Below are 24492 nucleotides of genomic sequence, written 5' to 3' on the forward strand. Positions count from 1 at the left end.
TTAATAACTCTTTGACAAATGAGGAGGGGTTACGTGCAAATTGTTTTGCATTTCAGCAGAATACAAGGCAGATCCCTGTTCAACAACAAGTAGATCCACCTTGGGCCATGTTTGCACAAATCCTATCTAGTATAGCTGACAGGTTGGTCCGTGCAGCTCCAACCGCAGGAATAGGGTACACTATTAACACATACATGCAGCTCCCATCATATGGTATAGCCCCAACAGCTTCTACAAGTCAACAAGCTGATAAACCAAAGGTAAATATATCATCCAATTCGCAAGCTACACAGGATGATACAACAGATGATGACTCCGTATACTCTACTTCACCATATGAAGAACAAATGGAGGGTTTCAGCTCAGAAGATATAGCTGAGTTAATTGGAGCAATAAAGGATATTCTGTCTCTAGAAGATTCAGCTGAGCCAATAATTAAAACTAAAGCACTTGTGTTTAAACGTCCCAAAACAGTGAGGGTTGAGTTTCCAGGGTCAGAGGAACTGACGGAAATCATGGAGGAACCTTGGGCTACGCCCAATAGGAGATATAGAATTCCAAAAAAATGGGATTCTTACTACCCTTTTCCAACTGGGGACTGTTTAAAAAGAGAAGTGCCTCCTAAGGTAGATACGCATGTCATTCGACTAGTGCGAAAATCTATTTTACCTTTGCCATCTACATCATTAAATGATGTCACAGACAGAAGAGTTGATGGTTTTTTTGAAAAACATATTTTCTCTGTCAGGGGCAGTCATAAGGCCGGCTTTGGCCTCAGCTTAGATGGCAAAAGAGGTAGTTGAATGGGCTGAAGAACTGGAAAATGGGCTCTCAGCACCTACTAGGGAGCAGGAGTCCCATATAGCCCATATGAAACAGGCTGCACTATTCCTAGAAGAAGCAGCAATGGATATAGGTACGATTGCTTCCAAAGCTTCAGCCTTAACAGTAGCTGCTCGCAGAGCAATTTGGCCACGTACATGGAAAGCTAATTCAGAATCCAAAAAGTTTCTGGAAGCTTTGCCTTTTGTTGGAAACATTCTTTTTGGTAAGGAACTGACGGACATTCTGGAGTCAGAAGCTGAATCCAAGAAGGTCAGGTTTCATGCCGGTTATAACCCTAAGCCTAAGGGTTTGAGATTTCGGCCATTTCAGTGGCAGGGTAAAACAAAAGGTAAAAATGAATCAAAGCAAACCCAGTACAATAAGTCTGGTAAAGCAAAGAGGCAGTGGGCCACTAGAGGGCCAGCTTCCAAACCAGAACATAAACCATCAGCCTGATAGTGCGGGCCTCCACTTGGGGGACTCCAAGGTAGGGGGCCGTCTTCTTCTGTTTGCACACATATGGCAGCAGTCGACAACAGACGCCAGGGTGCAAGAAGTGGTATCTCAGGGTTATGTTTTCCCTTTCAAGCAGCAGCATCCTCAAAGGTTTTTTTGCACCAGCCCGTCTCATATAGAGGCGAAAGCCAGGGACCTGCAAAAAGCAGTACAGAAATTGCTTCAGTCCGGGGTAATTATTCCAGTACCCCCGACACAACGGAGGCAGGGGTTTTACTCCAACCTATTTTTGGTCCAGAAGCCAAATGGGTCATTCCGGCCAATTCTCAATCTCAAAATGTTAAACAAATACATTTGGGTCCCAAGGTTCCACATGGAAACGTTGCGTTCCATAGTTTTGGCCATGGAACCAAGGGATTACATGGTATCTCTGGATATACAGGATGGTTACCTGCATGTGCCGATAGCATTGTCCCATCAGTGTTATCTCAGGTTTCCTATCCTCCAGCAACATTTTCAATTCCAGGCATTACCCTTTGGGTTAGCCACAGCCCCCAAAGTGTTTACCAAGATTATGGTGGTTATGGCCGCTTATCTCCGCAAGCAGGGTATAAGAATTTTTCCGTACCTCAACTAGCTTTTAATCCTGGCACAATCCCAGGAATTGCTCTTGAGCCATCTCCAACAGACAATAACTTGTCTACAGAAACACGGATGGCTCATAAATTGGGCAAAGTCGTCTCTGATTCCATCACAACGGATGATTCACTTAGGGGCTGTATTGGATTCAAGTCTGCAGAAAACATTTTTACCTGTGGAAAAGTTATCCAAGGTGCAGTTAATGACTCAGGAATTAATACACAGTCAAACAATATCAGTTCACATGGCAATGCGAGTGATGGGGTTGATGGTGTCAACATTCGGCATGGTGGAATATGGACAATTCCACTCAAGACCTTTGGAATGGAATACATCAGACATAAAAAACACAAATGATGGTACTTCCAGTAAAGGTAAAACGGTCTTTAGCCTGGTGGCTACAGACATCCCATCTAGACAAGGGGAGACCTTTTTGGATATCAGATTGGGAGATCCTGACAACGGATGCCAGTCTTCAGGGCTGGGGAGCAGTGTCCGGAAAATGATGGTTCCAGGGACAATGGCCCACAGAAGAAAGTTGCCTGCCTATAAATATGGTGGAACTTCGGGCCATATACATGGCACTGATTCAGGCAAAGGACATTCTGCAAGGAAAACCAGTCCAGATCCGCTCAAACAATGCAGTTGCGTACCTCCAACCATCAGGGAGGAACTCGCAGCCAAAGAGCAAAGAAGGAGTTCTGCCCACTTTAGTATGTGCCCACTTTAGTATCTTCCAGCATTGTCCGCAGTGTTTATTCCAGGAGTTCTAAACTGGGAAGCGGACTTTCTCAGTCGACACACCATTCAAGCAACCGAATGGGCTCTACACCCGGAAGTATTTCAGACTCTAGAGGACAAGTGGGGTTTGCCAGAGAGAGATCTCATGGCGTCCCATCTGAACCAGTACCGGCATACGGGTCAAGAACAAGAGACCCCGGAGCGATCATTGCGGACGCACTGTCGGTGAAATGTGACTTTCATCTGGCTTGTGTGTTTCCTCCGATCACCCTGTTACCCAGGGTGGTGAGGAAAATAAGACAAGCAAAGAGTGCCGTGATCCTAATAGCACCGGTTTGGCCCAGAAGGCATTGGTACATAGATCTGCTGAGGATGTCGATGAATGCTCCAATTCTGCTCCCTCAACGTCCAGATCTACTGATGCAGGGTCCTTGTTATCACAGGCATCTGGATCGGCGGTCTTTGACAGCACGGCTGTTGAAACCTTTATCCTGAAGTCAAGAGGTTTTTCACAACAGGTAATTCAAACTATGCTCAGAGCAAGGAAACCCTCCTCTGCTCGCATTTATCACCGAATATGGCAAACCTATATTCGTTGGTGCAGTGAAAGAAGTATAGATCCAAAATCTTTCAGAGTATCCAGAATCTTAGATTTCCTTAAGGCAGGAATGGATAAGGGTTTGAAGGTGGCTTCTTTGAGAGTTCAAGTTTCAGCATTGACTGTATGGTTTCAAAAGAAAATTGCCACTTTACAGGATGTGCGTAATTTTTTCCAGGGAATGCTGCGCATTCAACCCTGCAGTACCTTGGGATTTAAGTCTGGTCCTCAAAGCTCCGTTTGAACCACTTAAAAAAGTGGATCTCAAATGGTTGACAGCTAAAGTACTCTTTCTACTGACTACGGCATCAGTTAGATGAGTATCAAATTTAGGAGCGCGGTCATGTAAGTCTCCTTTTCTGATCTTTTTTCCAGATAAAGCCGTTCTCAGAACTAAGTCTGGTTATCTTCCGAAGGTGGTCTCGAAGTTTCACCTTAACAAAGAAATTGTAGTCCCGGCTTTTCAGGTATCAGGACTGTCTGCGGGAGAAGCGTCGCTGGACATAGTCCGTGCATTAAGAATCTACGTAGATCGTACCAGTGCCATCAGAAAGACAGATTCTCTCTTCATTCTCTACGGATTTCACAAGAGAGGATGGCCTGCTAGTAAACAGAGGCTGGCAAGATGGCTTTGAATGACGATTTCAGAAGCATGCTCTCGAGCTGATCTCCCTGTTCCGGCTAAAGTCTCTGCTCACTCTACACGTAAGGTAGGTCCTTCATGGGCAGGACAACATGGTGCTTCAGTAGAACAGATATGTAAGGCAGCCACATGGTCTTCCATTAAAACATTCATTAGACATTATGCTTTGGATACTTTTGCCTCTCATGCTGAATTCGGGAGAAAGGTTCTATCTAATCAGGAGCGTCCCCACCACTAAAAATTGCTTTGGGAAGTCCCAATGTTATCCTGTGGATAACCTGTGGACCTTTTCGGAGAAATATACGTTATGGTAAAAACTTACCGTTGATAATGGTATTTCTCCTATGTCCACAGGTTTCCACAGGGATCCCACCCTGACGCACCTGATTTGAGAATCTTTATACTCACTAACCTCTTCCCTCTTGCATGGAAGGGTGTGCATGTGTGTTCTTCTCGCCTGAATAGGGTTCAAACTATAGATTGTAATCTTGCAAGCAGGGCCTTCCTACCTCTATGTCTGTCTGTTTTTACCCAGTTTTGTTCTATTACTGTTGTTCTAATTGTAAAGCGCAACGGAATATGCTGCGCTATATAAGAAACTGTTAATAAACATTATGCTCCTTCCTAAATGCTTTGGAAACAACTGATTTGACGGAGTCGGTGGGCGGAATTATATGTACGAGCCCGGTGCATCCTGGGAGGCCAGAAAGCTCGTGATCGTTTGGTGCCAATCCGCTTTCGCTCCAGCATATCCCAATGTTATCCTGTGGAAACCTGTGGACACAGGAGAAATACCGTTATCAACGGTAAGTTCTTACTATAACGTATATTTAATTACCTACCGGTATATCCTTTTCTCGTAGTCCATAGAGGATACTGGGCGCCTGCCCAGTGCTTTGTGTTTTCCTGCTTTGTTACAGTATTGTTGGTTCAGCTGTTGCTGTTCCTGTTCAAGTTTGCTTAGCATGGCTTTCCTCTTGTTATGTGTGTGCTGGTTCCAATCTCACCACTGTCCTTATATATCCTTCTTTCGAAGTATGTCCGTCTCCTCCGGGCACAGTTTCTAGACTGAGTCTGGGAGGAGCTAGCCCACACTATTAAATTCTTAAAGTGCCCTTGGCTCCTAGTGGACCCGTCTATACCCCATGGTACGAAATGGAACCCCAGTATCCTCTACGGACTACGAGAAAAGGATTTGCCGGTAGGTAATTAAAGTCCTATAGCTGGTGTATCACAAAGACCTGTGAAAGCGGGTTGCTGGATGACACATGTAGATTCACACATGGATGGGTCAAATTCAAGAGGTCCTTGCAGGAGATATGTCCCTGGTAATTACAGTGACTCTCATAAAGCACAATCAGTGCACGCGTCTTGTGTGACTCTCTCATGGAGATAGGTGCTATTAGCGCTAGGACTACTGCCATGGTAGTATCAATGCGCAGAGCTTTGTGGCTGCGTCAGTGGATAGCGGACGCAGATTCCAAGAGCAGTGTGGGGTCTCTTCCTTTCTCAGGGAAATTTCAAAGGTTACTGCTGGGAAATTCACGTTTTTCCCCTCTGGGGCCCCACCGGCTAGGCATTCCTACCCAGGGCTGTCTACCCAGTCCTTTCGGACTGCCAGGTTCAGATCAAGAGCCAGATGCACCTCAAACACGGCAAAAGGCACGACAAAAAAAAACAGGCACCGCAGGTTCCCGGGAACAAAGCACCACTTCAGCTTCCACTAGGGTCTCAGCATGATGGTGCCCCCCCCCCCCCCCCCCCTCCCCACCCTGATGGGATCTCGAGGTGGGAGCTCGATTGCATCACTTCAGCCGCATCTGTGAAAGCTCCTACTAGGATGCCTGGGTAAAGGATCTCATTGCTCAGGGCTACAAGCTGGAGTTAAACATTGCTCCTCCCGAACGATTTTTCAAATCAAGCTTACCAGTTTTGGAGGATACATGAGTTACGCTGCAACAGGCCATCCTAAAGTTGGTCCAGTCCCAAGTCATTGCTCCAGTGCCGCTACAACAACAGGGAAAGGGTTACTACTCCATCCTGTTTGTGGTACCAAAACCGGACGGTTCGGTAAGGCCCATTTTGAATCGAAAATCCTTGAACCCTTGCTAAAAGGTTTTCAAGATCAAGATGGAATCCTTGCGAGCAGTGATTGCAGGTGTAGAAGAACAGGAGTTCATGGTTTCGTTGGATATAAAGGACGCTTATCTCAATATCCTTATTTGGCCACCTCACCAGGCTTGCCTATGGTTTGCCCTGCTGAACGATCACTACGAGTGCCAGGCGCTACCCTTCGGCCTGTCCACAGCTCTGAGGGTCTTCACAAAGATGATGGCAGATATGATCCAGCTCCGAGTCCAGGGGATCAGTATTGTCCCTTACCTAGACGATCTCTTGATAAAGGCTAGATCCAGGGAGCTTCTATTGCTCAATATAGGCCACACTATTCAGCTTCTGTCACATCATGGGTGGATCCCACCTGGAGCCTACTCAGCGGCTCCTATTCCTGGGAATGTTTCTCAATGCAGTGGGTCAGAAAGTATTCCTCCTAGAGGTCGAGGCAAGGACGGTCCAGGATGTGGTCCGAGCGGTTCTACGACCGAATCGGATCTATATCCATCTTTGCATAAGATTGTTGGGAAAGATGGTAACCGCATACGAGGCGATCCAGTATGGAAGGTTCCACGCCAGAACATTTTAATTGGATCTCCTGAGCTAGTAGTCCGGTACACATCTTCAGATGCACCGGATCATACACTACCGTTCAAAAGTTTGGGGTCACTTACAAATTTCCTTTTATCTCTAACGTCCTAGTGGATGCTGGGGACTTCGTAAGGACCATGGGGAATAGACGGGCTCCGCAGGAGACTGGGCACTCTAAAGAAAGATTAGCTACTATCTGGTGTGCACCTGCTCGTCCCTCTATGCCCCTCCTCCAGACCTCAGTTAGAATCTGTGCCCGGCCAGAGCTGGGTGCTCCTAGTGGGCTCTCCTGAGCCTGCTAGAAAAAGAAAGTATTTGTTAGGTTTTTTATTTTCAGTGAGCTTCTGCTGGCAACAGACTCACTACTACGTGGGACTGAGGGGAGAGAAGCAAACCTACCTATCTGCAGCTAGGTTGCGCTTCTTAGGCTACTGGACACCATTAGCTCCAGAGGGATCGAACACAAGTACCTAACCTTGATCGTCCGTTCCCGAAGCCGCGCCGCCGTCCCCCTCGCAGAGCCAGAAGTACAGAAGACCGGCAGAAGCAAGAAGACATCGAAATCGGCGGCAGAAGACTCCTTTCTTCACATGAGGTAGCGCACAGCACTGCAGCTGTGCGCCATTGCTCCCACATTACACCCACACACTCCGGTCACTGTAGGGTGCAGGGCGCAGGGGGGGGCGCCCTGGGCAGCAATTGGGTACCTCCTGGCAAAAGCAGCATATATACAGTTGGACACTGTTATATGCATGAGCCCCCGCCATAAATTTTACACAAAATTGCGGGACAGAAGCCCGCCGCTGAGGGGGCGGGGCCTTCTTCCTCAGCACTCTCCAGCGCCATTTTTTCTCCACAGATCCGCTGAGGCTCTCCCCTGCACGATAGAGAGGGTGAAAAAGAGAGGGGGGGGCACATAAAATTGGCGTAAAAACAATATATACAGCAGCTACAGGGTTAACACTAAGTTACTGTGTGTTTCCTGGGTCATATAGCGCTGGGGTGTGTGCTGGCATACTCTCTCTCTGTCTCTCCAAAGGGCCTTGTGGGGGAACTGTCTTCAAATAGAGCATCCCCTGTGTGTGTGGTGTGTCGGTACGTGTGTGTCGACATGTCTGAGGTAAAAGGCTCCCCTAAGGAGGAGATGGAGCAAATATGTGTGTGTGAGGGTGTCTCCGTCTACAACACCGACACCGGTTTGGATATGTGTAAGTGCTGAGGTGAATTTATTGCACAAAAGATTAGAGAACAGACAGGGAATCTACCCATGTCTGTCCCTATGTCGCAGAGACCTTCAGAGTCTCTCAATGATCACTATCCAAAATAATAAACACTGGTATCGACACGGAGTTTGACTCCAGTGTCGACTACGATAATGCAAAGTTACAGCCAAGATGGCTGAAAGGTATTCAATATATGATAATTGTAATAAAAGACGATTTGCATATCACTGATGACTCATTGTCCCTGTCACAAGGGTACACAGGTGTAAGGGGAAGAAAGCTGAGGTAAATTTCCCTCCTCTCATGAGGAAAAAGAGCGGGAATCTCCAGACGTGAGACTGCAGCTTCCCACAAAGAATTCTCGGGCAATATCCTTTCCCCACTAGGGCCAGGATACGATGGGAATCTTCCTCTAGGGTGTCACAAAAGGCAGCCCTGATGTTACAGCTATTCTCAAGGATCCTGCAGATAGCGTGCACATTCTGGTACACTACTCAGACCGGCGATTGTGTCGGCATGGGTTTATAGCGCTGTGGCAGCGTAGACGGGTTCCTTATCAGCAGAGATTGAGACCCTAGTATGTATGTATATATATAGAGATATATATATATATATATATTAAAGATGCTGTCTTAAGAGAGATGTGTATATATAAAACATGCCATAGAGACATGAGTATACTGGGTCCTAGAGCCACAGCTATGTCGATTTCTGCGTGACGTGTCCGGTACAATATGCAATGGACAGATGATGCCGACTTAAGTGGCATATGGAAGGCTGAGGATTGTGGGGAGAAGGGTTCTCGGACTGGTCTCCACAGCTATAGCTGGTAATTCTGATATGTTGCCTCATATCCCTGCACAGCCTAGAAAAGCACGACATTATCAAATGCAGCTTTTCTAATAAAGAAACAAGAAAGTCCGAGATGCGTCCTTTCTTGCCAGAGGCGGGGCAGAGAAAACAGAAGTCCTCCCCGGCCTCTACAAAAATCCACTGCATGTCGCTGGGGCTCCACAGGCGGTGCTAGGCCCGGTGGGGGCACGCCTTCGTAAGTTCAGCCACAAGTGGGTTCGCTCCCTGTTTGATCCCTGGGCAATAGATATTGTGTCTCAGGGATACAAGCTGGACTTTGAGAAGATGCCCCCTTACCGACGACCCTGCCGGCTTCCCCCCACGAGAGGAAAACAGTGTTAACTGCAATTCACAAATTGTATCTTCAACAGGTGGTGGTCAAGGTTCACCTCCTTTAACAAGGAGGGGATTGTTTTTCGACCAGGTTGTAGTCCCAAAACCAGGTGGTTCGGTCGGACCCATATTCAATTTAAAATCCCTGAACATATACCTGAAAGGTTTCAAGTTCAAGATGGAATCGCTAAAAACGGTTATTGCAAGCCTGAAAGGGGGAGATTTAATGGTGACTCGGGACATAAAGGATGCACACCTTCTTGTCCCCATTTATCCACCTCATCAGGGCGTACCTCAGAATTGCGGTACGGGATGGTCATTACCGATTTCAGACGTTGCCGTTTTTTGTCTCTCCACGGCCTTGAGACTATTCACCAAGGTAATGGCGGAAATGATGTTGCTCCTGCGGAAGCAAGGTGTCACTATTATCACGTACTTGGACGATCTCATAAAAGCGAGATCAAGAGAGCAGTTGCTGAACACTTTCTCTGGAAGTGAAACGGCAACACGGCTGGATTCTATATATTCCAAAGTCGCAGTGGGTTCTTACAGCTCATCTGCTTCTCCTAGGCATGATCTTAGATACAGACCAGAAAAGGGTTATCTTCCGATAGAGAGAGCTCAGGAGCTCGTGACACTGGTCAGGAATCTATTAAAATCAAAACAGGTGTCAGTGCATCACTGCACTCAAGTCCTGGGAAGGAGGGTGGCATAATTCGAGGCCATTCCCTTCGGCAGGTTCCATACGAGGACCTTACATTGGGACTTACTGGACAAGTGGTCCGGATCACATCATCGGATGCATCGGTTAATCACCCTATCCCCCAGGGCCAGGGTGTCACTCCTGTGGTGGCTGCAGAGTGCTCGCCTTCTGGAGGGCTGCAGATTCAGCATTCAAGACTAGGTCCTGGTGACCACGGAAGCAAGCCTCCGAGGGTGGGGAGCAGTCACACAGGGAAGAAATTTCCAAGGGCTGTGGTCAAGTCAAGAGACTTGCCTTCACATCAACATCCTGGAACTAAGGGCCATATACAACGCCCTGCGTCAAGCGGAGAACTTGCTTCGCGACAAACCGGTTCTGATTCAGCCGGACATCACCGCAGTAGCGCATGTAAACCGATAAGGCAGCACAAGGAGCAGAGTGGCGATGGTGGAAGTCTCCAGAATTCTTCGCTGGGCGGAGAATCACGTAAGCGCACTGTCGGCGGTGTTCATCCCGGGAGTGGACAACTGGGAAGCAGACTTCCTCAGCAGACACGACCTCCACCCGAGAGAGTAGGGACTTCATCAGGAGGTCTTCGCACAGATTGCAAGTCAGTGGGGACTGCCCCAGATAGACATGATGGCGTCCCGCCTCAACAAAAAGCTACAGAGGTATTGCGCCAGATCAAAAGACCCTCAGGCGGTAGCTGTAGATGCCCTGGTTACACCGTGGGTGTTCCAGTCGGTCTATATGTTTCCTCCTCTTCCTCTCATACCCAAGGTGTTGAGAATAATAAGAAAAAGAGGAGTGAGAACAATTCTTATTGTTCCAGATTGGCTACGAAGGACCTGGTATCCGGATCTGCTGGAAATGCTCACAGAGGACCCGTGGCCTCTTCCTCTAAGACAGGATCTGTTGCAACAGGGGCCCTGTCTGTTCCAAGACTTACAGCGGCTGCGTTTGACGGCATGGCAGTTGAATGCCGGATCCTAGCTGAAAAGGGCATTCCGGATGAGGTCCTTCCTACGCTGATAAAGGCTAGGAAGGACGTGACATCTAAACATAACCGAATATGGCGAAAATATGTATCTGAGGCCAGGAATGCTCCTACGGAGGAATTCCAGCTGGGCCATTTCCTTCACTTCCTACAGTCCGGAGTGAATTTGGGCCTAAAATTGGTCTCCATTAAAGTCCAGATTTCGGCCCTATCCATTTTCTTTCAAAAGGAATTGGCTTCTCTACCGGAAATCCAGACGTTTGTAAAGGGAGTGCTGTATATTCAGCCTCCTTTTGTGCCTCCAGTGTCACCTTGGGATCTTAACGTGGTGTTAGGCTTCTTGAAATCCCACTGGTTTGAACCACTTAAATTGGTGGAGTTGAAATATCTCGCGTGGAAGGTGGTCATGCTATTATCCTTGGCTTCGGCCAGGCGCGTGTCAGAGTTGGCGGCTTTGTCACATAAAAGCCCCTATCTGGTTTTCCATATGGATAGAGCAGAATTGCGGACCCGTCCAAAATTTCTGCCAATAGTGGTTTCATCTTTTCATATAAATCAACCTATTGTCGTGCCTGTGGCTACTAGTGACTTGGAGGATTCCGAGTTGCTTGCTGTGGTCAGGGCTTTGAAGGTTTATGTAGCCAGAACGGCTAGGGTCAGGAAAACAGAGTCGTTGTTTATCCTGTATGCATCCAACAAGCTGGGTGCTCCTGCATCAAAGCAAACTACTGCTCGTTGGATTTGTAACACGATTCAGCAGGCTCATTTGGCGGCTGGCTTACCGCTGCCAAAATCAGTTAAGGCCCATTCCACTAGGAAGGTGGGTTCTTCTTGGGCGGCTGCCCGAAGGGTCTCTGCATTACAATTTTGCCAAGCGGCTTCTTGGTCAGGTTCAAATACTTTTGCAAAGTTCTACAAGTTTGATACCCTGGCTGAGCAGGACCTTTTGTTTGTTCAATCGGTGCTGCAGAGTCATCTGCACTCTCCCGCCCGTTTGGGAGCATTGGTATAATCCCCATGGTCCTTACGGAGTCCCCAGCATCCACTAGGACGTTAGAGAAAATAAGATTTTACCTACCGGTAAATCTATTTCTCGTAGTCCGTAGTGGATGCTGGGCGCCCGTCCCAAGTGCGGACTTTTCTGCAAGACTTGTATATAGTTATTGTTTCAATAAGGGTTGAGTTATGGTTGCATCTGGGTTTGACCTGATGCTCTGTTTTTTGTCATACTGTTAACTGGTTGTTATCACGTGTTATACGGTGTGATTGGTGTGGCTGGTATGAATCTTGCCCTGAATTATCAAAATCCTTTCCTTGTACTGTCAGCTCTTCTGGGCACAGTTTCTCTAACTGAGGTCTGGAGGAGGGGCATAGAGGGAGGAGCCAGTGCACACCAGAACCTAAATTCTTTCTTAACGTGCCCATGTCTCCTGTGGAGCCGTCTATCCCCATGGTCCTTACGGAATCCCCAGCATCCACTACGGACTACGAGAAATAGATTTACCGGTAAGTAAAATCTTATTTTATACTTCATGGTTAGTTGCCAGTACAAGAGAGAGATATATCTAAGTCTTATTATAATATTACATTTGTTATTGTGAGTGTTCTCAGGAGGGTGGACACAATGATAGTCTGAGACACAATATTATAAAGCCTTCATTAAAAGTTATGTTTTATTATGCACACACATTTACAATTAAGTGTCCCAGAGAGTCGTCTTCTCCTATTGTTTACAAGATTAATATTGTTACAGAAATTGACACATTTCCATAATGTATTTTATTTCCAGCAGAGGGACACACAAGCAGGAACATCTCAGAAGGACATCTAATGTTATCCCCGGATTGTGAAATAAGAGATAATGACAGTATACAGGATTCTCCAGGAGCTAATCCTATTACCCCAATTATACATCCAGCTCTATCAGCTGATCCCCCTGATCCTGGGAGTAGGGACTTCATCAGGAGGTCTTCGCACAGATTGCAAGTCAGTGGGGACTGCCAAAGATAGACATGATGGCGTCCCGCCTCAACAAAAAGCTACAGAGGTATTGTGCCAGATCAAAAGACCTTCAGGCGGTAGCTGTAGATGCCCTGGTTACACCGTGGGTGTTCCAGTCGGTCTATGTGTTTCCTCCTCTTCCTCTCATACCCAAGGTGTTGAGAATAATAAGAAAAAGAGGAGTGAGAACAATTCTTATTGTTCCAGATTGGCTACGAAGGACCTGGTATCCGGATCTGCTGGAAATTCTCACAGAGGACCCGTGGCCTCTTCCTCTAAGACAGGATCTGTTGCAACAGCGGCCCTGTCTGTTCCAAGACTTACCGCGGCTGCGTTTGACGGCATGGCGGTTGAATGCCGGATCCTAGCTGAAAAGGGCATTCCGGATGAGGTCATTCCTACGCTGATAAAGGCTAGGAAGGACGTGACATCTAAACATTATCACCAAATATCGCGAAAATATGTTTCTTGGTGTGAGGCCAGGAATGCTCCGACGGAGGAATTCCAGCTGGGCCATTTCCTTCACTTCCTACAGTCCGGAGTGAATTTGGGCCTAAAATTGGTCTCCATTAAAGTCCAGATTTCGGCCCTATCCATTTTCTTTCAAAAGGAATTGGCTTCTCTACCGGAAATCCAGACGTTTGTAAAGGGAGTGCTGCATATTCAGCCTCCTTTTGTGCCTCCAGTGTCACCTTGGGATCTTAACGTGGTGTTAGGCTTCTTGAAATCCCACTGGTTTGAACCACTTAAATTGGTGGAGTTGAAATATCTCGCGTGGAAGGTGGTCATGCTATTAGCCTTGGCTTCGGCCAGGCGCGTGTCAGAGTTGGCGGCTTTGTCACATAAAAGCCCCTATCTGGTTTTCCATATGGATAGAGCAGAATTGCAGACCCGTCCACAATTTCTGCCAAAAGTGGTTTCATCTGTTCATATGAATCAACCTATTGTCGTGCCTGTGGCTACTAGTGACTTGGAGGATTCCGAGTTGCTTGTTGTGGTCAGGGCTTTGAAGCTTTATGTAGCCAGAATGGCTAGGGTCAGGAAAACAGAGTCGTTGTTTATCCTGTATGCATCCAACAAGCTGGGTGCTCCTGCATCAAAGCAAACTATTGCTCGCTGGATCTGTAACACGATTCAGCAGGCTCATTTGGCGGCTGGATTACCGCTGCCAAAATCAGTTAAGGCCCATTCCACTAGGAAGGTGGGCTCTTCTTGGGCGGCTGCCCGAGGGGTCTCTGCATTACAACTTTGCCAAGCGGCTACTTGGTCAGGTTCAAATACTTTTGCAAAGTTCTACAAGTTTGATACCCTGGCTGAGCAGGACCTTTTGTTTGCTCAATTGGTGCTGCAGAGTCATCTGCACTCTCCCCCCCGTTTGGGAGCTTTGGTATAATCCCCATGGTCCTTACGGAGTCCCCAGCATCCACTAGGACGTTAGAGAAAATAAGATTTTACCTACCGGTAAATCTATTTCTCGTAGTCTGTAGTGGATGCTGGGCGCCCGTCCCAAGTGCGGACTTTTCTGCAAGACTTGTATATAGTTATTGTTTCAATAAGGGTTGAGTTATGGTTGCATCTGGGTTTGACCTGATGCTCTGTTTTTTGTCATACTGTTAACTGGTTGTTATCACGTGTTATACGGTGTGATTGGTGTGGCTGGTATGAATCTTGCCCTGAATTATCAAAATCCTTTTCTTGTACTGTCAGCTCTTCTGGGCACAGTTTCTCTAACTGAGGTCTGGAGGAGGGGCATAGAGGGAGGAGCCAGTGCACACCAGAACCTAAATTCTTTCTTAAAGTGCCCATGTCTCCTGTGGAGCCGTCTATCCCCATGGTCCTTACGGAATCCCCAGCATCCACTACGGACTACGAGAAATAGATTTACCGGTAAGTAAAATCTTATTTTATACTTCATGGTTAGTTGCCAGTACAAGAGAGAGATATATCTAAGTCTTATTATAATATTACATTTGTTATTGTGAGTGTTCTCAGAAGGGTGGACACAATGATAGTCTGAGACATAATATTATAAAGCCTTCATTAAAAGTTATGTTTTATTATACACACACATTTACATTTAAATGTGTCCCAGAGAGTCATCTTCTCCTATTGTTTACAAGATTAATATTGTTACAGAAATTGACACATTTCCATAATGTATTTTATTTCCAGCAGAGGGACACACAAGCAGGAATATCTCAGAAGGACATCTAATGTTATCCCTGGATTCTGAAATAACCGATAATGACAGTAGACAGGATTATCCAGGAGCTAACCCCATTACCCCAATTATTCATCCAGGTCTATCAGCTGATCCCCCTGATCCTGGGAAATGTTCTCCTGATCACGCTTATATTGGTGCATCTGTTACAGCTCTAACAGTAGATACAGTGTTTCCATGTTCTATAGATGCCAAATGTTTTACACAGAACACAAAGCTTCATCAGCCAGCTAAGGCAGGTGAGAGGCCATTTCCATGTTCTGAGTGTGGGAAATATTTTACATGCAAATCAGCTCTTGTTACACATCAGAGAAGACACACAGGTGAGAAGCCATTTCCATGTTCTGAGTGTGAGAAATGTTTTGCATGGAAATCAAATCTGGTTACACACCAGCAAATTCACACAGGTGAGAAGCCATTTCCATGTTCTGAGTGTGAGAAATGTTTTGCACGGAAATCACATCTTGTTAGACATCAGCAAAGTCACACAGGTGAGAAGCCATTTCCATGTTCTGAGTGTGGGAAATGTTTTGCACAGAAATCAGAACTTGTTATACATCAGAAAAGTCACACAGGTGAGAAGCCATTTCCATGTACTGAGTGTGGGAAATGTTTTGCACATAAATCAGACCTTGTTAAACATCACAGAAGTCACACAGGTGCAAAGCCATTTCCATGTTTTGAGTGTGGGAAATGTTTTGCAATCAAATCAGATCTTGTTAATCATCAGAGAAGTCACACAGGTGAGAAGCCGTTTTCTTGCTCTGAGTGTGGGAAATGTTTTTCCTGGAAATCACTACTTGTTATACATCTGCGAAGTCACACAGGTGAGAATCCATTTCCATGTTCTGAGTGTGGGAAATGTTTTCAACACAAATCACATCTTGTTACACATCAAAGAATTCACACAGGTGAGAAGCCATTTCAATGTTCTGAGTGTGGGAAATGTTTTATCCAGAAATCACAACTTGTTATACATCAGGGAAGTCACACAGGAGAAAGGCCATTTCCATGTTCTGAGTGTAGGAAATGTTTTACAAACAAATCGAATCTTGTTAGACATCAGAGAAGTCACACAGGTGAGAGGCCATTTTCATGTTCTGAGTGTGGGAAATGTTTTGCACGGAAATCAGTACTTGTTGAACATCACAGAAGTCACACAGATGAAAAGCCATTTCCATGTTCTGAGTGTGGGAAATGTTTTGCACACAAATCAGATCTTGTTATACATCAGAGAAGTCACACAGGTGAGAAGCCATATTCCTGTTCTGAGTGTGGGAAATATTTTGCACAGAAATCATATCTTATTACACATCAGAGAAGTCACACAGGTGAGAAGCCATATTCCTGTTCTGAGTGTGGGAAATATTTTGCACAGAAATCATATCTTATTACACATCAGAGAAGTCACACAGGTGAGAAGCCATTTTCTTGCTCTGAGTGTGGGAAATGTTTTATACGGAAATCACAACTTGTTACACATCAGCGAAATCACACAGGTGAGTGGCCATTTCCATCCTCTGTGAAATAAATCAGCACAATAGACATCACTTGGAAACTATTGTACTCTTCTGGAGTATACTTAACATTGCCATGCATTGTTCTTCAAGGTTCTTATCTCCTATGCTTTTTGCAATATACATGCTACAACTGGGTGATATAATCAGATGTCATGCCCTTATCTACCACTGCTATGCAGATGACTTGTCTTTTGCTCCGGATACTGAGAACCCAGTACCAATCCTAAATGGTTGTCTAGCTGAGCTCCATGTGTGGGTGATGCCAGTTGGCTGTGACTCAGTCCTGGTGAAACAGGTCCTTATGGTAGAAGCTCACCAACAAAAGGCAGGGCTACAGCTCAGCTTTGCAAACCAACCAGACTTATGCTTGTGGGTTCAGAGTTACAAAATGCTGATCATGTGGAATCTTGGTGTCCTGGATGGTGGAGTGACACTTAGATATCAGGTATCATCCACAATCCGATCCTCATCTGAGGAACATAGCCAGACTCCAGCACTTTATTCCCTCAGAAGATCTACCTACAGTCATACATGCACTTGTATCATCATGCATAGACTACTGCAATGTCCTCTACCTGGGTCTCCCAGCAAAAGAATTGCACCACTTGTGGCTTGTACAGAATGCAGCAGCCAGTCATATCTAACCGGCCCGTTCCTGCCACATAACACCCATTCTCTTCTCCCTTCACCGGCTGCCTGTAAGATGATGACTTACATAATCTTACTGACTCTCCCATCCCTACATGACCAGGGTCCATGGAACCAGAAGCAGCTTCTGCCTCCTTACTGCCTGGTTTCTTCCGTCTGCAGATGAAGGACTGTTACCACCAGTACCAAGAATCCCCAAGAAATTCTGAAATATCAGGGGGGGGGGGGGGGGAGACAGGGTGGTGGCACTATTGCTGTAGCGGGGGCTGCCGGAAGTACTGTCTGTGGGTAATATTGTCCCCAAGCAGTGCTGAGGTGGAAGAGGGGGGGCACAGGGTGGTGAACAGTAGGGGAGACAAGGTAGTTGACAGTAGTGGGGGAAAGACAGGTTGGGGGAGATAGGGCAGGTGGCAGTAGTGGGAAGAGACCGGGCGGGTGGAAGTAGTGAGACAGGGTGGGTGGCAGTAGTGGGGGAGACAGGGAGGGTGGCAGTAGTGGGGGGAGACAGGGAGGGTGGCAGTAGGGGGAGGAGACAGGGCGGTGGCATTAGTGGGGGGAGACAGGGCGGGTGGCAGTAGTGGGGGAGACATGGCGAGTGGCAGTAGTGGGGGTAGACAGGGCAGATGGTCACAGTGCAGTACCAGGGGCTGCTGGAGGCAGTAAAGAGGTGTATGTGTCCCGCACAGAATCAGTTGATAATTAGGCCTAATGATGATTATGCTTCCTTATTTCTAATTAATCCCTTGTATGTGTTACTGTTATTTGCTGTGTCAGCCTTTATGTGTGTTCTGTGTAATAATCCTGAAAGTAGTGCTGCTACCGATCTCATATCATTTGTAGTAACTTGCAAAAAATGAGGAAAAGATAATGTGCACTCTGGAAGTTTATCGGGGGTTAAAGATGAATGCAGATGTGACATCACGCAGCCCCTGGAAAATGGTCCCGGCCCTCCCCATATAGCTAGACAAAAAAATGTGTATTAAAGATATGAAATAAAGTTGTTTAAAAACAAAAGATTTCCGTGAAGTCTTTTTATTTCTCTTACGTCCGAGAGGATGCTGGGGTTCCATTTAGTACCATGGGGTATAGATGGGTCTCTTAGGGGCCATGGGCACTAAGAGTTTAATAGTGTGGGCTGGCTTCTCCCTCTATGCCCCTACCAGACTCAGTTTAGAAAATGTGCCCAGTGAAGCCGGTCACAGCTAGGGGAGCTCCTAGGACTTTCTCATACGTCCTAGAGGATACTGGGGTCCACTTCAGTACCATGGGGTATAGATGGTTCCGTAGGAGCCATGGGCACTTTAAGACTTTTCAAGGGTGTGAACTGGCTCCTCCCTCTATGCCCCTCCTCCAGACCTCAGTTTAGAAAATGCCCAGGCAGACTGGATGCACTCCAGGGGAGCTCTACTGAGTTTCTCTGAAAGACATGTTAGGTTTTTTATTTTCAGGGAGGACTGCTGGCAACAGTCTCCCTGCTTCGTGGCACTTAGGGGGCAGAAGTAGGAACCAACTTCCTGAATAGTTTCATGGCTCTGCTCCTGGCTGACAGGACACCACTAGCTCCTGAAGGGTAATTAAAGCTAGCTGCGGTTCTCTGCTCACTCCCCCAGCTCGCCGCCACCCCCTTACAGAGCCAGAAGACAGGTGAGTGTAAGAAGAAAAGGATCTTCAGTCATCATGATGGCTAAAAGGTACCGCGCAGCGGGCGGGAATGCTGCGCGCCATGCTACCCATCACACTCAGGCACTGCAGGGCGTGGGGGGGTGCACTGGGCAGCATGAAAACTAGTAAAACTAGCAGATAAGGGGCATAAGTTGCTGAGGCACAGTCCTACCCCCGCCAGTATAAATAGCAAAAAGTCTGAGGAAAAACGTGCCATAACGGGGGCGGGGCTTCCTCAGTCAGCCAGCACACTGCTCCGCGTCATTTTCTCTCCTTCCAGGATGCAGATAAGAATGCTGGTCCTCCACTGCTGAACCAAGTATCAGGGTGCAAAATGGAGGGTACAGTGAAATTTGGTGCTATACATTGTGTTATCATTATAAAAGCGCTGCAGGTCTGTGGGCATTTTGTGTTTCACAGACATTTTATTGCTGGTGCTGGGTTGTGAACTGGCAATTCCTATCGGTGTCCTGACAGATTTTACTGTGGGTCTGTCCCCTATAAGTCTCGGAGTGTCTGTGGTGTGGTGTGCACGTGTGTGACATGTCTGAGGCAGGGAGCTCTTCCCCTGAGGGAACCATTATGGGGACACAGAGTTGTAATGTGGTGGCGCTGCCGGCACACCATGAGCCTGGGTGAAAGAATTACGTGATACTGTGAATCATATCAGTAAGAGATTAAATAAGTCTGAGTCTCATGCAGAAAACGAGAAAATCAGTGGAAGATGTGATTTTTAGTGGTTCTGCTTTTTCATCCGCAGGCGACCCCTCTGGGTCACATAAAAGACCATTTGCAGAAATAGTACAACTGATACCAACACGGGTTCTGATTCCTGTGTCGACACTAGTGATCCCAGGGAAATAGATCCTAAATTGTCAAAAAGCATTCAATATATTATTGTTGCTATAACGGAGGTTTTGGAAGTTACTGAAGCCCCTCCTGTACCTCAGGAGGCTTATTTTTATAAAGAAAAGAAAATGAATCTAGCCTTCCCTCCTCACGAGCTAAATACTCTCTTTGAGGGAACTTGGGCAAACCCTGAAAATAAATTTCAGATTCCCAAAAGGATTCAGGTAGCTTTTCCTTTCCCGGCAGAGGACAGGAAAAGGTGGGAGTCATCCCCTGTTTTAGACAGTGCCCTGTCACGGTTAACAAAAAAGGTGATTCTCCCTGCACCTGGGACGGCTTCACTAATGGAGCCGGCAGACTGCAAGTTGGAGACTACGTTAAAATCTGTGGCCAATGGTACACTGCTCAGGCCCACCATTGCTTGCGTGTGGGTGAGTAGGGCTATCGAAAAAAATGGTCAGATAACTTGTCATCTGAAATTGATACGATAAATAGAGACGAGATTCTCCTAAAGTTAGGTTGAAGGATATTGGTCTTTTTGGTTCAAGAGCTGCTACCATGGCAGTCTCGGCTCGGAGGGCGTTGTGGATTCGCCGTGGAATGCAAGCGCAGATTCAAAAGAAATATGGAGGCTCTCCAGTATAAAGGTGAAGCCTTGTTTGGAGATGGGCTGGATGCGTTGGTCTCTGCGGCTACCGAAGGTAAGTCGACATTCTTGCCTTATGCTCCTGCACCGGCGAAAAAGACATCACTCAGATGCAGTCCTTTTGGCCCAACAAATACAAAAAGGCCAAAGGTTCCCCCTTCTTTACAGGTAGAGTGAGAGGATGAGGAAAAAAGTCAGCAGCGTCTCCTGGATCGCAGGAGCAGGAGTCCACCCCTGCTTCTGCCAAATCTGCAGCATGATGCTGGGTCTCCCTTGCGGGAGTCCGCTCGGGTGAGAGCACGTCTGAAACTTTTCGGTCAGATCTGGGCTCAATCTGGCCTGGGCCCATGTATACAAGCTGGAGTTTCAAGACGTCCCCCTATGCCGATTTTTCAAATCGACCTTACCAGCTTCTCTTCCAGAGAAGTAGTAAAGGCTGCAATACAGAAATTAGGTTTTTAGTCAAGCCTCTTCGTAGTTCCGAAGCCGGACGACTCAGTCAGACCAATTCCAATCCTGAAATCTCTGAATCTCTACCTGAAAAGGTTCAAGTTCAAGATGGAATCTCTGAGGGCAGTGATTTCCAGTCTGGAGGAAGGAGATGTCATGGTGTCGGTAGACATAAAAGATGCCTACTTACATGTTCCCATTTATCCTCCACATCAGGTTTATCTGAGGTTCGCAGTACAGGATTGCCATTACCAGTTTCAGACATTGCTGTTCGGACTCTCCACGGCACCGAGGGTGTTCACGAAGGTGATGGCAGAGATAATAGTCCTCCTTCGACAACAAGGAGTCAATATAATTCCTTACCTGGACGAACTCCTGATAAAAGCGAGATTCAAGGAATGGTTGGTGCAGAATATTGCACTCTCCCTGTCAGTGCTCCAACAACATAGTTGGATTTTGAATTTTCCAAAGTCGCAGTTGGAACCAACGACAAGATTGTCTTTTCTAGGGAAGATACTTGACACAGAAGTTCAGCGGGTATTTCTTCCAGTTGAAAAAGATCCAGAAAACGGTCAAACGAGTTTTGAAACTGACGAGAGTGTCGATACATCAATGCATTTGGTTGTTGGGAAAGATGGTAGCGGCCTACGAGGCCATACAGTTTTCCAGATTCCATGCCAGAGTATTCCAATGGGATCTGTTAGACAAGTGATCCGGATCCCACCTACACATGCACCAGAGGATAATCCTGTCCTCCGAAGCCAGGATTTCGCTCCTGTGGTGGCTGCACTGTTCTCACCTACTAGAGGGTCGCAGGTTCGAGATTCAGGACTGTGTCCTAGTAACCACAGATGCAAGTCTCTAAGGCTGGGGTGCAGTCACAAGAGTTTCCAAGGAAAATGGTCAAGTCAGGAATCCTGTCTTCACATAAACGTTCTGGAATTGAGAGCCATTTACAACGGCCTTCTACAAGATCAGCCAGTGCAGATCCAGTCAGACAATGTAACAGCAGTCGCATACATAAACCATCAAGGCGGAACGAAAAGCAGAGCGGCAATGGCAGAGGTGACAAAGATCCTCCTCTGGGCAGAAAGACATGCAAGAGCTTTGTCGGCAATTTTCATTCCGGGAGTGGACAACTGGGAAGCAGACTCCCTCAGCAGACACGATCTCCAACCAGGGGAGTGGGGCCTTCACCAAGAAGTCTTCGCAGAGGTGACAAGTCTTTGGGGAGTCCCTCAAGTAGACATGATGGCATCTCGTCTCAACAAGAAGCTTCAGAGATATTGTTCCAGGTCGAGAGACCCTCAAGCAGTAGCAGTGGATGCACTGATGACCCAGTTGGTGTTTCGGTTGGTATATGTCTTCCCTCCACTTCCACTAATACCAAAAGTTCTCAAAATAATAAGAATAACAAGGGTTCGACTAATCCTCATTGCCCCAGACTGGCCAAGGAGGGCTTGGTATCCAGATCTTCAGCAGTTGCTCATGGATGATCCTCGGCCTCTTCCTCCTCGCGAGGACCTGCTGCAGCAGGGGCTGTGCATGTATCAAGACTTACCGTGGCTACGTTTGACGGCATGGCTGTTGAGAGCCGGGTTCCTAGCCCGAAAGGGGATTCCTACGGAAGTCATTCCCACTCTTGTTCAGGCCAGGAAAGGAGTAATGTTTAAACATTACCACCATATTTGGAGAAAATATGTGTCATGGTGTGAATCCAAGAAGGCTCCTACGGAAGAGTTTCAGTTGGGACGTTTTCTCCATTTTCTGCAGGCAGGTGTGGATATGGGCCTAAGATTGGGTTCAATCAAGGTTCAGATTTTGGCCTTGTTAGTTTTCTTACAAAAACAATTGGCCTCCCTTCCAGAAGTTCAGACGGTCGTGAAAGGGATGCTGCACATCCAACCTCCATTTGTGTCTCCGGTGGCACCTTGGGACCTTAATGTGGGGTTGCAGTTCCTTCAATCAGATTGGTTTGAACCTCTGCAGTGTTATGATTCCTGTACTCCAGACCGGAGAAGATCTTATGGCAGGGATCTGAGTACAGGAACAATATGCTGGTTGTGGGAGCTGGAGAGCCTAGTAACCCCTGGCGCCCTAACTCCGTTGTCTCGCCCGTGTTATCAGAAATCCCCTGCGAGACTATGGTTGCTTGAGCCCATGGCAGCCGCGTTCGAAGGGCGGATTATGTCTGCCCAACCCCGATGCCCCCGCAGGTCTTAATGGGAGACAAGGGGAAGTCCGAGACAGGGTGATAACAAGGGGCCCTCTGACTAAGCAACCAAGCCAGGGATTACAAGCTAACTAAACTAAATCAAAAGGTATGCGCGGACTAGCCGCCAGGGAAAAGGACAACCAAAGATCCACTGATCCGACACTCCTATCCGGCACCGCTGGACACCAGAGTGGATCTTGTGGAAGCGGAATCCTCCGCAAAGCTCCAGAACACAATATAAACAAAATAATAAACTGTAGCGGACACGCCGCAACACCAGCAACAGCGACTCACGAACACCACCAGATGTTAAAGGTGCTCGGTCAGACTCCAGGAACAGATGGTAACTTCCGAGTACAGGATCTCTGAGGACAGGAACAATCGAATGGACCGGGACTGGGAACTCTCTGTAGCAGACTCAGGCAAACAGGAAGCTATCACCGGCGTCTGTGGGAAGTCCAAAGGGAGCCTATAACTGTGGGCTCCCCAATCAGGAGCCAGACAGGGTAATTAATAGTAATGCCGTGCAGCTTGCATGCTGCACGGCCAGCACATGATGATTTAATTACAGAAGACCCAGCAACGGGGAACGCGGCCCGAACGTGGCGTCCCCGTTGCTAAGGTCCGGGCGGCTGCGTGCGCCCGGCGTCAGCGTTGCCAGGGAGCCGGCGGCTGCGTGCGCCCGGCGTCAGCGTTGCCAGGGAGCCGGTGGCTGCACGCGCCCGGCGTCCCTGGTTGCTAGGCGCCGGGCCGCACCGCTGATCGGACCCCGGCGCCTAACATGCAGGAGATAAAATTGAAGTTTCTCACTTGGAAAGTGGTAATGCTCTTGGCCTTGGCATCCGCAAGGCGGGTGTCTGAGTTGGCGGCCTTGACTCACAAGAGTCCTTACCTGATCTTCCATGAAGATTGGGCAGAGTTGAGAACTCGCCAACAATTTTTTCCGAAGGTGGTTTCGTCTTTCCATATAAACCAGCCTATTGTGGTGCCAGTGGCTACTGACACTTTCACTGTGTCAAAGTCTCTGGATGTGGTTAGCGCTTTGAAAATTTATGTCGCAAGAACAGCTAGGATACGAAAAACTGAGGCTCTGTTTGTCCTGTATGCTCCCAACATGATTGGGTGTCCTGCTTCTAAGCAGACCATTGCGCACTGGATCAGAGGGACGATTCAGCACGCTCATTCCACGGCAGGATTGCCGATACCGAAGTCGGTAAATGCCCATTCTACTAGAAAGGTGGGCTCATCCTGGGTGGCTGCCCGGGTGATCTCGGCGTTACAGCTTTGCCGAGCAGCTACTTGGTCAGGGGCAAACACGTTTGCAAAGTTTTATAAGTTTGACACCTTGGCCGATGAGGACCTCAAGTTTGGTCAATCCGTGCTGCAGGGTCATCATAGAAACATAGAATCATAGAATTTGACGGCAGATAAGAACCACTTGGCCCATCTAGTCTGCCCCTTTTTTTTTATCCTTTAGGTAATCTCAACCCTTTTTGATCATCTGCACTCTCCCACCCGTACTGGAGATTTGGTATAACCCCATGATACTGAAGTGGACCCCAGCATC

At 47.3% G+C, this 24492-nt stretch overlaps 1 protein-coding gene across 2 annotated transcripts in view; it reads left to right on the plus strand.

The window, feature by feature from the left end:
• The window catches only part of LOC134984587 (zinc finger protein 260-like), a 57049-nt gene extending 39736 nt beyond the window's left edge, over positions 1 to 17313 (plus strand). For both annotated transcript variants that reach the window (XM_063950138.1, XM_063950139.1), the window contains exon 6: positions 14887 to 17313. In XM_063950138.1, the coding sequence (XP_063806208.1) occupies positions 14887 to 16466 (1580 nt within the window). In that variant the 3' untranslated portion in view covers positions 16467 to 17313. The remainder of the gene's footprint in view (positions 1 to 14886) is intronic.
• Positions 17314 to 24492: the final 7179 nt, after the last annotated feature.

Source organism: Pseudophryne corroboree (genome assembly GCF_028390025.1).
Source record: "Pseudophryne corroboree isolate aPseCor3 chromosome 3 unlocalized genomic scaffold, aPseCor3.hap2 SUPER_3_unloc_68, whole genome shotgun sequence".
Lineage (NCBI taxonomy): Eukaryota > Metazoa > Chordata > Amphibia > Anura > Myobatrachidae > Pseudophryne > Pseudophryne corroboree.